This window comes from Diabrotica undecimpunctata, unplaced genomic scaffold (genome assembly GCF_040954645.1).
Source record: "Diabrotica undecimpunctata isolate CICGRU unplaced genomic scaffold, icDiaUnde3 ctg00000593.1, whole genome shotgun sequence".
NCBI lineage: Eukaryota > Metazoa > Arthropoda > Insecta > Coleoptera > Chrysomelidae > Diabrotica > Diabrotica undecimpunctata.
The window spans coordinates 357,441-372,547 of record NW_027311900.1 but is presented as its reverse complement, the minus strand read 5'-3'; the positions used below and the strand labels follow the sequence as shown (position 1 = coordinate 372,547).

The following is a 15,107-nucleotide window of genomic DNA, read 5'->3' as shown; positions in this document are numbered from 1 at the left end:
TCGATGACAGAGTAATTAGTCTGATTTGTAACCAAAAAAATATATATATATATATGCAACTCAGTCTGTACTGGCTGCAGACGCAACACCAAGCTCTCGCTTATATGACTGGATTCCAACGACAAATATTGAAATTAGAAAATTTTTAGGACTGGTTTCCTGGATGGGTTTAGTGAAAATGCCGAAAATCGCAGACTATTGGAGTAACGATAAATTGTTCCATAATAATTTTGCAAAGAATGTAATGTCTAGAAATCGATTCGAGATGCTGTTAAGGATTTTTCACTTTAATGATAATTTATTGGCAGATACAAGTGATAAACTGTATAAGTTAAAGCCACTTGTCGACATTCTGACTGCAAATTTTAAGTCTTTATACGTGCCGGAAGAATATGTCTGCATCGATGAAACCCTATTACGCTTTAGGGGATGCTTGGGGTTTAAACAGTACATTAAATCAAAAAGACACAAATATGGTGTAAAAATTTTTAAAGTATGTTCTGGATCTGGGTATACTTACAATTTCAAAGTATATGCAGGGAAAGAAAATAGTTCTAACGTCACTCCAGAAAGCGTTGTACTGTATCTTATGGAGGATTTAGTACATCAAGTAAGAACGCTGATAACCGACAATTCGTATACAAGTTTACCGCTAGCAAAAAAAATGTCCGTCGATACACACCTGATAGGAACTGTTCGAAAAAATCGAAAATATTTACCCCAAGAAGTAGTAGCTGCAAAATTAAATAAAGGCCAGATTGCTTCTATGAAAAATGATGGAGTGACCATTACGAACTGGAAAGACAAAATAAATATTTACATGCTTTCTACTAAACACGGCAATGAAATGGTCGAAGTATCTTGTAATCGACAAACTAAACTGAAACCCAAGGTGGTAATAGATTACAATAAAGACAAAGCGGCAGTAGACTTATCTGACCAAATGGGAGCGAATTCCAACCCTCTTAGGAAAAGCGTAAAATGATTTAAAAAAGTGGGGTTTGAATTATTATTAACTACAGCAGTTATAAATTATTTTTTAATATATAAGCTTGTAACAAATAACATGTCGGTGACAGATTTTAAAAAACAAATAGTGAAACATCTAGTTACTTATAATGAAACCACCACAGCACCAAGAAGAGTGTCAAATAATCACCATCAGCTTGAACAAAAGGCAGACGGAAGTAAACATGAACGAAGGAAGATTTGCAAGAGCTGCTACAAAAAAAAATAGTGAGCAACACGGCCGTCAGTACGCTATGAACAAAACTAAAAAGGTAGACACCTTTTGCAAAAGCTGTGACAAGGAACCTTTTCTGTGTATAAGTTGCTTTAATGAATTACATATAACTTAAATAACTTTTTCTATTGGTTGTTTTACATTATTTGATTTTGCTGTTGTCGAAAAACATGTTTGCATCAATAAATATTATCCCAAGGTTGTAAATAACGTTTTTGACTTATATGGGACCACATTTTTCATATTCCATAAATTACACAAATTCTGTATACAGCACAAAGCTTGTAGGCCTCGTTGGTCCGTTCCCATGGTTATTTAATACTAAATAAACACCAACGGCTCGGTACATATGGGAATAAATGTTGGTCCCATATAGGGCCCAATAGGCCATGTTGGGCCAACATGGCCCGTTAATGCAAAACTTGCGTTGGTCCCATTGGACCAACGTGACCTATTGAAGCAACATCAGCGATGGTCCCATCAGACCAACATGGCAGGGAACGTGTTAATGGGGTCCTTGAAATTGTGCTTGATTTTCTATGTGTCCGGGGACTAAAAAAGGTTAAGAAACGCTGGATTAAAAAATAGCAGTATATGATTCCAAAATGAAAAATATATAGGTATAAATAATTCTGTATTCTTGAAAAGAAGTTTAAATGGAGATATAATAATAGAAGTGGGTTGGTACTTGGAGATTATGATTATACAATGAAGCCATTTTTAAGGAGTACACTAAACAATCCATGAAGAAAATTTCTAAAATTAATTCCATATTAAAACCAGATATGTAACAGAACTTTTTTGTATAGAAGAGAAGGTGTATGTACTAAATCACTTTGGTGTACAGCCACTTTCATTGGAAGTTGAAATTGAAGTTGAATAGATTCAACCGTTCTAATCTACAGCAACATTCTATAACCTAGCAAGAGATCAAAATGAAGACAATTTTGAAGATGAACTGCTAAATGAAGACATTATTAAACTTTCTGAAGTTAAAGCTGTTTGAGCTAACCTTATTTAATATTTTAGTGTTATGGAGAAACCTCCAGAAGAATCATCACTATGCATGTATTATTTTTTTATTCGTTTATTAATTTTTCTTACATAATTTAATTTATTCCTGCCATCACAAATTGTATAATTAAAAGAGATATTAAAACATTAGTGTGATTTATTTGACAATTAATTAAATGTTGGTGTGTTCCGGAATGATTTTTACGTTTATCTTACAAATAAATAACCGCAACATAATTTGACGATAAAAGACGGGTATCTATTAATAAATGTCTATCCTCTAGATAACTATCAGTCAGATAGGACAATATTTATCTGGGGGTAAAAAGTCCGACCCTTGCATGCAATTTTGCAAAGTTTATTATTTTAAAACTTTAATTTTTAATATTTTTTTTAAAGTTTGCTGATCCTAAAATATTGGCTGCGAATTTGGTGATCGGTAAAAAATATAATACACAAGATTTGTTTCAAGTTTCATAAGAGGACTTTACGCAAAAGTTGAGCGATTCTCCAAAAGTGACTTATTTATTATGAAAGTTGTACAACAGACTAAAATATCATTTTGTTACCGTCCTAGCCTTAAATAGGAGGAAGCCAGGAAAAAGTGAGTGGTATGACTGTAAATGGCAATTAATTGGATTCCCCGTCACATGGTGACAGACAAAATCACTACTTGGTGTATAATCGTTCAAACTAATATTGCCAATAGTTATGCGGACTTTACATTTACGAGTACTCGGATCCAAGTAGCTCGGATTTGAGTTACGAGTAGAACTGCGATCGTTTACATTAAATCCGAGCGATCAGAGTTGTTTCAAAGAGAATTTAAAAATGGCGCCATCAAGAAAGAAACGAGCTGCTGTTGCATTAGTGTTATTAAACATTTTAAAGGAGAAAAATAAATGTGGTAAGTGGTAATGAGAACGATGAAAGTACGCAAGACTGCATACCTTGGACACATACTAAGAAATAATAAATATAGTCTTCTGCAGGTCATCATGCAGGGTAGAGTCGATGGCAAAAAGGGAATAGGTAGAAAGAGGAAGTCATGGCTGCGAAATATTCGAGACTGGACAAACATGACTGTAGACGAATTATTCCACGTTGCATAAGATAGAGAAGCCTTTAAAAATGTGGTCGCCAACCTCCGTTAATAGGGACGGCATAGGAAGAAGAAGAAGTGGTAATGGTCATGATATCCGTAATAGTCTCGTACGCCTTATTTCTTTTGATAATGTCCCGATAGTCCTTCAGTTTCACATTCCATAAACATTCAAAAGAACGGTAAAGATCGATAAATTGATCCATTTGATCTGCAGAAAATCTTAGTTCCGCCATTTTTAATTTTGAATTTCCACTACTTTGACGCTCACTCGTACAGGAACTGACAGGAACTCGTACTGCTACTCGGTTTGCGTTCAACTTCAATTCGAGCTCGGATCCGAGTGACAAGAGGCTCCGAGTAGACGTTTATACTTCCGAGTTGCACTCCGAGTAGAGTAACTCGGATCCGAGTACTTGTAAATGTAATGCGGACTTTACTATTATCGATCGTTATTACCAATCAGTATGATACCAATCGTGTGTAAGAAATATAAAAATATATGTATACTGTAAAATAATACCTGCTTAAGAATTTCATTATTTCTCTTCCTAATATCTTCAGGAAACGAAATGTACTTTTGATTTATATGATTAAGCACGTTTTCCAGCACTTTGTATTTCTTTTTTTCCTCGACATCTACCATGTTTTACACCTTGATCTATAAAGAAAAACGATCCAAATATTAGTTTTAAGTACATTATTATGTGATATTATGTATTACAAAATCTAAATATATCAATGAACTCAGTTGACCTTGTTGTAAGCTATGAGTTGTGTAAATGATAACATAGGAAATAATAAATAATATGTATTTCTAATTTAATTCTTCTTTCAATATATGAATCATCCCCAATATGCATCCTTTATTATACAAAATCAAAAGAATTGTCTATTTTCCAAAGAATAGAGTTGGTAGAGACCAACATTAATGAATTTATACAAGGTCAGAGACACATCATCTACAATTGAATGCTTAAGCACATAAAGATGAGAATTCGATATCAATCTGAGGGTGAAATATCTCTCTCAGAATTTCAACTCAAAAGCGTGGCTATTTTGCCTGCAAGATCGAGGCCCAGTAGTCAACTGTCAAATAAGATGCTACAAAGCATCACCTATTTATATATAGTAGAAACCCTCAATTTAGAAGAGTGATATCATAGTTTAAACGCCGAATATCCTCAAATTTAAATGTACACAGCGGCCCTCGAAAACTGCCTCGATTGCAATTTGCGTTTCTTCATAAGAAACTACAGAATATATAAAGTAGTATATTTATTTGTGCTTCTCTATAGTAGACTTGACCAGAAATTGTCGTACAGTGTAGCCAATTCTTGTTCACAAGTAGTAATTATGGTCATACAAAACCTGTATTCTTCCACGCAGCGATTATTACTGTCATAAAAATACAAAAAAACCTGATTTTTTCAATAGTAAAAATTAAGCACAAAATTGTAATGAAATAAATTTTATTTATATGTTCCGTTTCGTTACATATTTAAATTTATAAAATAAAAATCGATATTTTAAAACAATATTTTTCAATCGTTTGGCAACTTTGGAATTAGCGACGGAACTCCGTTTCAATTCAGATCCACAGAAACCCGTAAAACTAGTTTTTGTCAAGCGAGTGCCCATCAACAATAGTTCATTACATTGGCGTTTCTGAGGGTAGGGTATTTTATGCGATAAGTTTGTGTTATTGATAAAACGTGTTATTGATAATACGAGTGTTATAGTTTGTCGTTTTATAGTAAATTTTTAGTTATATTCTGTGATTATTTGGTTTGAGTTTTATTGGAGTTGGACGAAAAAACGAGTTGTTCCAAGAGAAGACTGCAAAATTCTGATGTTGATTCCAAAAATGAAATGCCGCAAAAGAGACGGAAAATGTTAACGTCCGAAGAGAAGGTAATAATACGAAACGTCTATGAAGGAATTATCGGCAGAAAAATGGAATTAAATGTTAGCCAAGCGGTCGACATTTGTAGCAGTTTAACAAAAGTATCCGTTAGCTGTATTTATCGTGTACTTAAAAATACATCGGAAAATAAAAAGCAAGAAAAAGGTAAAACTAGAGGTAGGAAAAGCATTGTTTTGGATGACGAGACAAGGAATATTATACGTCGAAAAATTCATTCATTTTATTTTCGGAGTGAAATTCCAACACTGAAAAATATTTCTCAAGAGCTCGAAAACGATGACTCCTTACCCAAGATATCTCGTAGAGTCTTAACCAGGACCATGCGTGAAATGAACTTTCGATATGTAAAACTCAACAGAAAAAGTATGCTATTAGAAAAAAATAAAATTATTGTGCGGAGAAGAAAATATTTAGAAGAAATACGCAAAATTCGCAGCACTGGACGCAAAATATGTTATTTGGATGAAACCTGGATTAACCAAGGTTGGAAAAGGTCATACAATTGGAAAAGTTTGGCAAGATTTAAATGTCAAAAGTAAACGCGAAGAATTTATAGAAGACTGATATACAGGATTAAAAGCTCCATCAGGAAAGAGACGGCGTTTAATCGTCACCCATATAGGAAGTGATACAGGGTTTCTTGATGATGGTTTTCTTCAATTTGAGTCGAAAAAAACAGGTGATTATTAAAGAAATTTAAAGGGAGGATTCAAGAATGGCTTACAGAAAAGGAGATCACGAAGGCATACGAAGAATCAATGCTCAAAATTTAGCTACTTGACATTGCACGGTTAAGGAAAATTGAATATCTTAAATATGCTGTAGATGAAACTGCAAAAGATTATAGTGTCAAAGTTCTGCGTCTACCACCTTATCATTGCGAACTTAATCCCATTGAACTTATCTGTGAGCAAGTGAAAGGAGAAGTAGCCCGCAAGAACAAAACGTTCAAATTAAACGAAATTAAGAAACTTTTGATTCAAGCAATCCTCCATGTAACTCCAGAGAAATGGGCTAAATGTTTAGGCCACATAATTAAAGAAGAACATCGTGTGTGGGAACTTGACACTCATATCAAAGTTTTACTAGAGCCAATTATAATTACACCAGGTGGTGAAGATAATGACAGCGATAGCAGCACTGCATCTTCAGGTTTAGACAGCGAATAATATTTTCTAATAGTTTAATAAGAACATCAGCATAAAAAAAACCAAAAACAAAAAAAAACGAGAAGAACATAGTAAGTGTGTATAGTGTTTGTGTTTAAACACATCAAACATTATTTTTATTTTGTTTTTATAGAATTTTATTTTGTTTTATAGGATTTTATTTTGTTTTGTTTTATACTGTTTAAGTGTTTTGTTCATTTTATTTAATAAGACAATATGGCTCTTGGCGAACACCCATTTAAAAAAAGTATCGCGCCACAAGACATACCTCTGGGGTGGTGTGGAAACTGTCTTAAAATTTGTTTTAAAAAAATTTCATTGTGTAACTCTTTAAGGACGGGTCACGTCAAAAGACGTTTTAGCGTAACTTCCGCGACAGCCGGTTGGTATCAGTAAACTTTCTGCAAAATTACTTCTTTTTTATAGCTTTTTGTTTGTGGCATTCTGTATTTTTAGGGGAATGTAGGGAATGAGCCACAAAATATTTATTCATATGTTTATTTATTGACGTTTCGATCTCTATATCCAGAGATCGTTTTCAATTATACAAATGATAGTACTATTTATTTTCTATGGCTTTTCGCTTGTCGTTCTGTATTTTTAGAAATAATGTTGGGAATAAGCCACAATATATTTATTCAAATGTTTAATTTACGGACGTTTCGATCTCTATAAAGAGACCGTTTTCAAACATACAAATGACAGATATATTTATTTTTCTATAGTTGCTTGTTTGTGGCATTCTGTATTTTTAGGGAGAACGTTGGACATAAGCCACAATATATCTATTTACATGTTTAATCCATTGACGTTTCGATCTCTATTCCGTTTTTAAAGATAGAAAAAAAAAAGAAAATAGACAATATAAGATTATAAAAATATATAATAATAAACAAATAAAATAAATATAACTATCATTTATATCTTTGTAAGCGGTCTTTGGATATATAAATCGAAACGTCAGTAAAAACTTGTAAATAAATATATTGTGGCATATTTCGAACATTAATATTTGAAAAATAAAATATAATTAACGTTAAAATAAAAGTAAGTGTACGTCACTGGATTTCCAAACGGCTTTCCGCATTTCTGGGCCTTTAAACGATGACTCACTCTCTGAAATAGTGAAATTATACTTTAGTCGGTTCGCTATTCCCAGTCCGAACTGTCTAGTGAATTTAGTAATTATTTTTTTGCGAAGTTAGTTACTTTTTGACAGACTAGAAGTAGCTGGAAATTACTATACAACCAAGCACATGTACTCATAGCCAATATTAATAGTAAACAAACTAAATAGTAAATAAAATAGAACTTTACGAATTACCGGCAATCAATATTTATTTATTTGCACCATATAATAAATAGTTATGTTAAATTATAACAACTGAAATATATTTTTATAATATATACTACCCAAAATTTTAAGGGTTTGGTATACACTTTCACTATTTATAATAATTCTTCTTTTTTCAGTGAAAGAAGTCTGTAATAAAAGTTTATTTAAGCTGTTAATACTGTGAGCTACTAACTTTTGTGTTGTAGGTTTCCAGCTATGAATCTGTCAAAATATGCCCGAGTTAAAGCAAGTTTGATTTTTGTTTGATTCTAAATCGTTGAGTCAAATATGACGAGGCAAGTTTGCGACAATATTACTGCAATATTGTTAAGTTAAAGATGAAGTTTGTGGCATCATTATCATCCAGCCTTTAGTTATCACGTCCACTGCTGGACATAGGCCTCCCTTAAACTCCTCAATTCTTTGCGATTTTGTGCTCTTTGTTGCCAATTTTTGGTGATACGCCTGATGCCGTCAGCCCAACGTGTAGGTGGTCTTCCTACACACTACGTTTGTCTGCTCTTGGCCTCCAATGTGTAATATTGCTCGTCCATCGTGTCATGCATTCTCATCGTCGGTAAAGGAGTTTTTGTATTTCATCACGCCAAGATTTTCACTTGAATAGTAAATAAGCCTTATTTTAGACCACACTACTGGTTGTCCTTGACTATTGGTTTTTGCATGCTGAAATTTGCCAGATAATAGTGATTTAAAACAAAGAAATTCCTCTTGCTTCATCTCATGAACAAAAATTGGTGGTTTTAAGTTAGCCTAGTCTCTAGGAATATCTATCCTTGCAGCAGTAGAATTTTAAGTTTTTTCTATTGCAGCATGTATAGTGTCTGCTTCCATGTGAGTATGTCCGAGGATAAGAAATTTGTGATAAATATCAATCTCCCTTTCTTGGTGTTTGAAATGTTCAATAACGGTAAGAAGCATAACTGATATAAAATATTTCGATTTTGCCCTTGGCAGCAGTCGCTATAGGTATAAGAGGGAATACTATTTAGGTAGGTATATAGACAAAAAGGAATTTCTTGCCCGCCTCTTTGAGCTATAGTTTCTTTCCGTAGACAGCATTTAGCCGAGTTTGTAGTTCCTTGCGTCTTAAAAATGGTAAGGTTCAGAGTCCACAATCTTCTTTTATAGAATTAAATGCTGCTTTTTAAGTAGGGAGTGGGTAAACATTTTTGTAGGTTAAAACTGAAACTACCAAATTTGGATTAAGTTTGTAAGCCAGTTTATCTTTCTTTTTCTGATCATAAGCGAACTCTGCTAATTGTTAATTTTCGAGTTTTTCACTTTCAAGGTGGATTCTTTCATTTTCATCTGTAACAGATTTAAGGAGTAATGAAAGCTTATCGCAAGTAGTACACGTATCATTATACGGTTTTTTTTAAACACAAGTTAAATTCTTCTACGAAAATTTGTCTGTACAGTGATTCGTTTCTAGGTGTTATGTTGTTGTCTTGGCAATACTCACAATATAGCCTATACATTTTTGAAATATAAAGATCGGGAGACAAATATTTCTTTGCAGTTTTCTCTCGAGAGTTATGACTTTGAAATGAAAGAAACATAAGAATTTGTTGCCTTATTACATCTGTCTCCTCTTTCTTTATTTTTGGATAGTTCATACGTTTTCCACGATCGTTTCTTGAACAAATATTTGATGTTGAGGAACGTTTTTTGTTAACTATTACCCGAACTTTTTTTAAGGTTACATCTAACATCTAACGTTGGTAAAAACATAAATTGGCAAACTTCAATTCTTGGTCAGTTACAATCTAAATAATATTGTCTGGTATACTTTCTTTTACTGGTTTCATTACGGCCTCTTATTCTTTGTAAGGCTTTATATTCTCTCTTTCTTAGATGTGACTGATTTTGAGCTTCTGTTGTTGAATGTTCTGCCTTTTTTCATTTGATAATTTCTCAAAACATTTCTTTCTGCATTGACATGGACTTTTTAATGATTTCTCTGAAACCTTTTTATCTTTAATTGTAACATATTCTTTTCCAAGTGTTTTTAAGCACTTCCTTTTATTCTTTTCCCAATTATTTGGAAATTAGAAAAAGGAAACGTCACCTTTTTCTAATTTTTTCTCCGTCCAGAACTTTTTTCCTCCTCTTCTATAAGAAGTTTCATTCCAGGCATCCATCGTATTTGCTAATTCTGCAGTAATATGATTGTCTTTTTGTATTTTACTAGGTTCTGAATTATCTGAGTCAGAAGGGTCACTATAATAAGGTTGAAATTCATCACTTGAACTTCCATCAAAAATATTAAATCATTTGGAGATATCATCTGCTTCTTTATACGTCACAGAAGATTTCGATCTCAGTTTACTCTTTATTGTATTTTGGTCTAACTTACACAAGTTAACAAGTTTCTTGCCACGGTATAACTGCTCCATCACTTTTTGTATTTTAGAACACACACTCAGAGCCACTGTTGATTTTGTAATACAAAGATTACTATTATTGCAGTCACAATAATGTACACACAGAAATCTAACCTAGAAATCATGGACCAATGTCAAATCAAATCGAAGGAAGTTCTGTTAAAAAAGGTTAAAGAAGGGGCCAATGTCAACATTGGCCTGTATAGAAATAAAAGTTTTTACAAGCATTGCGGCTGAAGTTTACATTGGTCCTATTGCTTTAAAAATTTAGTGTTCTTTAGAGATAAACATTGGCCAAAAGTAATGCTGTAAGTCTGTTGATACTCAATCTGGATATTAGCCACTTTTACACAGTATTGTTTATTTGAAATCTAAGACCAAAATGCACATAACCCCAAACAGTCTAAAACTGACACTGGCCCTTTTAGAACCAAGCTCCTGAATTAATCACCTGTCAAATTCACCTCAGAAGACATTGTAGCTAGTAATGTGACGTCAGTTCCGTCTGTGGTGTGACAGTGGTCGACCAGAAAATCTCCTTGTTGCATCTGCAGCTTTTGTTGTGATGAGCTCTGCTTATTTAATTAAATTTAAAAAAAAGAAGAAAATATCAGGTGCTTTTCTGAACTGCCATAACGGATGTCAATGGACCCGTATTATTTTTTTCCAAATTGAAATAACTTTCGACATTCAGAACTAAACGCCGTTCTTCTGACGGTAGCACTCTACGTTTCGACTGTATTTTATTTTCTTCCAAATTATTCATTTTACTTTAAAGTACCGCTTCACTACACTACTATAAAAAAAATAGGTACTTATATACAACTACTATACCCTAAAAAGGTGGAGGGTGGTACAACAGACGAAACAATCGAACACAAATTATTTAACAGCCAATGCTAAACAAGCATAAACGCTGCATTGATTGTGGTTGCAAAAACTGTTCGCATGTTTTAAAAAGATTTTTGCTGATTATGTATTTTGCTATTCACTGTTTAAATAAATATTCCGTACTCGTACTATTGCAATATAATATTAAAACCAGAAAACGATAACTTGTTGAGCAGTGCTGATTGAAACAACAGAGCAGTAAAATGTTATTCATAAAGGTAGTGTAAAATATATCGCCGCTTATATGGTCCGCTAGTAATAAAGTTACCAGCATTTAATTGCAAAGCGGTCTTCTTAGGTGGAAAATACTTTATATAGTAAATATAGTAGTTATGAATAAAAATTGTATTTTATTTATTTTTTACAGGTTGTGTTCACGAATAAGTCACGTGAAAATTCACGTTTTACGGATAATCAGCCTTAAAACATTGTGGAGGAATATTATCAGATTATTAATGTAGCAGTAGTAACAAAAATATGGCAAATTTGTCATAAAAAAACTGTGTACTTTGCAACTACTTGTGTCAAACAAATCTTCTGCAAGTTTGGTATATCAACATTGTATATTCTTTATAAAAACAAACTTCAGCAAGTTTGTCTCATTGCAACTATTAGTAAGTTTGATTTAAACTTGCTGCAAGTGTGCACAGTTGACATGGCAAACTTCTTTTTTGATATCAAACTTGTTGCAAGTCTGAATCAAGATCAAGTTTATATTTTTATTTGGGATATGACAAATTTGATAGGGAGTTTTTGAATGAAGGTATTAACTGATCGCCGAGTCATATGAACACAGTTATATTTTTTGTTGCTACATATATTTTGCAACATTTTGACCTGTTGTCTTTATTTATTACTGATAAAAACCCTTTCGGTATTACGTCAAAAATTATTTAAAACAAAAATTTATCGATTAATATTTTCATAAACATTAAACAATCAATACCTTTATAGTATTTAAAAAATTTTACAATAATCAAAACATCCAATATTTATAGCTTTGTTTATAAACAGTTTTTTAATACCACACATTGAAATAACTTTTCCAAGAAGAAATATGTTTATTGAACAAGAAAGCAATAAGTACCTATATTATATTAAAATAATTTAAAACTTACCTATTATCCACTTTAAACAAAAACAATGGCAATCGAATATGTCTGTATTATGTGCAACAATCAAGATCTGACGTTAATATAATAATCTAAAGTTATTACACACTTATATAGGATAAAAAAATCAAACGATAAGAGGGAACCACTTCCAATGTTCCAATTTCCAATAGATAATTTGAATTTGATGTACGAACGGAACGGCGACCGGCGACGGCGGGTGGTAATGCAACATGCAACCGCAGCGTATTCTAAAAATACGTATTGGCGTATTTGTTATTGGATCATTGGATGTGTTAGTACTTCCCAGAGACATTGTAGCAAAATGTGCAGGACTGTCTTTAGCCGGTTGAGAATTTTAATGTATAGTACATCCACTAATAATTTTCCAACATAAACATGTCTTATTCTGGTATCAAAGAGACCGCCTTTCAAATCAAGGTTGTCAGACATATTTCCTAAAATTCCTAAGGTTATATTTAAAAAATATTCTCTATTCTCTATTCGTTATTATTCAATTGCTAGTCAACGAACGACACTCTTAAAAAATAATATGAACTTATTCTCAAAAATATATATATAAATTAATTAACTAGGTACTAATATTTACATGGACTCTTCACTAATGAATTAAAGCAACCGTGAACTTTGTATATATTACTTATATTCTAAGTAATTTTCGAATATTGGCAACATTGTAGTCTGGAGAGAATTTGAACGTTCGACGTTGCCCTGTTGGTGAATTTAGCGGTAATACTTTTATAGATATAATGATCGACTTTTAAGAAATCAGACAACTTTTAAGAATCCAAGTTCTCAAAAACGGTTTCAAGAATTGTATTATTTTTTTCCAAATTTCATTGATTTTATACCTTACCTGGAAACATGAAAAATTGCAGATATATTAATAATGGTATTAAGGTTATATTCACTAATTTTAAACTCATGCATTATGGCGGCAACAGCGCGAAGCGCAAAGCCGATAATTCTAATGAACACCTGTTGTCTGGCTAGGCGAGACCCTAAAATATTTCCTTTTGCAGAGGCGGGGGCTTATAAGGTATAGGTAATATAAGTTATAAGTAATATTATATTTTTCTAGGATGACATTTTTTAAGATGCATCAACTTCTGTGTTATCAATAAATAATGACAATTATGTTAATGACAGCTCTGAATTAAAAAATAAAGATTTGCACGTACAATCCCAAAGAATAGTTTTAAATATGTATGAGTGTTTGAAAAAAGAAAATATTGGGATGGCTGATAATGCAATTGTTTCGAGAATTCATGTATTAAAAAAATCGGGTATAAGACGATATATACAATTATTAAATTAGGCACAGTTACAGATCATTCCTTAAAACGAAAGCGACCAAATAAAAAATTGGGTAGGATTGACACTGCTGCAAAAGACGTTATTCAGGGAACAGTTTACAATTTTACAGGCACACTGACGATTCTTTTCAGTCCTTCTAATTAATTTCTTTACAGCTATCGCGATGCATCTTGAACACTAGTATTCATTATTATACAGTGTGTCGCATTTAAGATGAAGACAACTCTATATATCAGCTACTAAAATACATACAGATTTGACATTTTGCACAGTCATACATGTTGTTAGTGCACATTTTTTTAAGATAGTCATCTGAAATTTAAATTTTAAACGCGGCTTACTGCGAATCCACAAACAGGGTAAATTTTCGATATTTTGCTTCGCGTTAGAGAAATCGGAAAAACTTATTTGGAAAAGTTGTTCCACTTATTGTAACCGCACATACCAAATTTCATGACAAAATTCGCAATTTTAGTTTTTCAGTATTATTTGTAATCTCGATCCTAAATCTACAATTGGCTGTCTTAAGATGCATCTCGGGACAGCCAACTGTCCGTTTTAGAATCCTGACTACAATTGAAGAGCTTATTTCCAAAGTGTCTTACATCCATATAATGAAATCCATGAAATTACAGATTTTCATACAAATTTAACATACAAATTATACAATTTTACAATTTTCATATGCACTTTAAATGGTAAATAAGAAGTTGTTTTGGTACATATAACTTTATTCTAGACTTGAAGAAATCTATAAAGTTTAAAAAAAGAAAATTTAAAAAATCGAAATTTTGGATTTAAGACACTGGAAATAAGCTCTTCAATTAATGAAAAAAGTAAAAGTGCGAATTTTGACATAAAACTTTGTTATGTGGGGTTAAAATAATATTTGGAACATCTTTTCCAAATAACTTTTTCAGATATCTCTAACTCGAAGCAAAATATTGAAGATTCACCCTGTTTGTGCATTAACAGTAGGCCGTGTTTAAAAATTAAATTTCAGTTGACTATCTTAATTGCTGGATAGACAATGTTTTAAAATTTTCTGACAGAATGAGCCATTATTTACAGATAATTGTAAAAAAATATTATGGTTTATGTAAAAACTAAATAATAAGTCCAATATTCTTATAAATCACTAAAATTAACAAGCTTTAATTTGAAAGAATTAATTTGTTATTTATTCGGTGTTGTGAGCCCGCTCCCATTTGAAAAAAAAAACTGATTCTGTCCTTTGAAGAGTCCTATTCAAAAATGCCCCGTTTAAACAAATCGAAGGTTGAAGGGTGCCGGACATTTTTGCCGGAAACAATTCAAATTCAAAAGATCACCTTTTTCTGCTACGGAAAATATTGCTCCGATTTCTCAGCAAAATCAATGTTGATACTTTAGTTTAGATACTCTTGAATCTCAAAAATACTCATTTACATATTTTTCAAGCCTCGAAAATGCATATTAGGTATCGCATTTTTCGGATTTTAAATCGCTTATATCTCCAAAACTATTAACTTTTGAGAAAAATGACATAGATCTTATTTAGAGTCACCCAAAAACCTAAAAAATATTTTTT

The 15,107-nt window shown here is 32.3% G+C and overlaps 1 protein-coding gene across 3 annotated transcripts in view; it reads right to left on the bottom strand.

Moving 5' to 3' along the window:
• Positions 1–12,296, bottom strand: part of LOC140431189 (cyclic GMP-AMP synthase-like receptor) — a 65,323-nt gene extending 53,027 nt beyond the window's left edge. For all 3 annotated transcript variants that reach the window (XM_072519108.1, XM_072519107.1, XM_072519109.1), the window contains exons 1-2: positions 12,206–12,296; positions 3,883–4,020 (exon numbers count right to left, since the gene is read on the bottom strand). In XM_072519108.1, coding sequence (XP_072375209.1) covers positions 3,883–4,005 — 123 coding nt within the window. In that variant the 5' untranslated portion in view covers positions 4,006–4,020; positions 12,206–12,296. The remainder of the gene's footprint in view (positions 1–3,882; positions 4,021–12,205) is intronic.
• Positions 12,297–15,107: the final 2,811 nt, after the last annotated feature.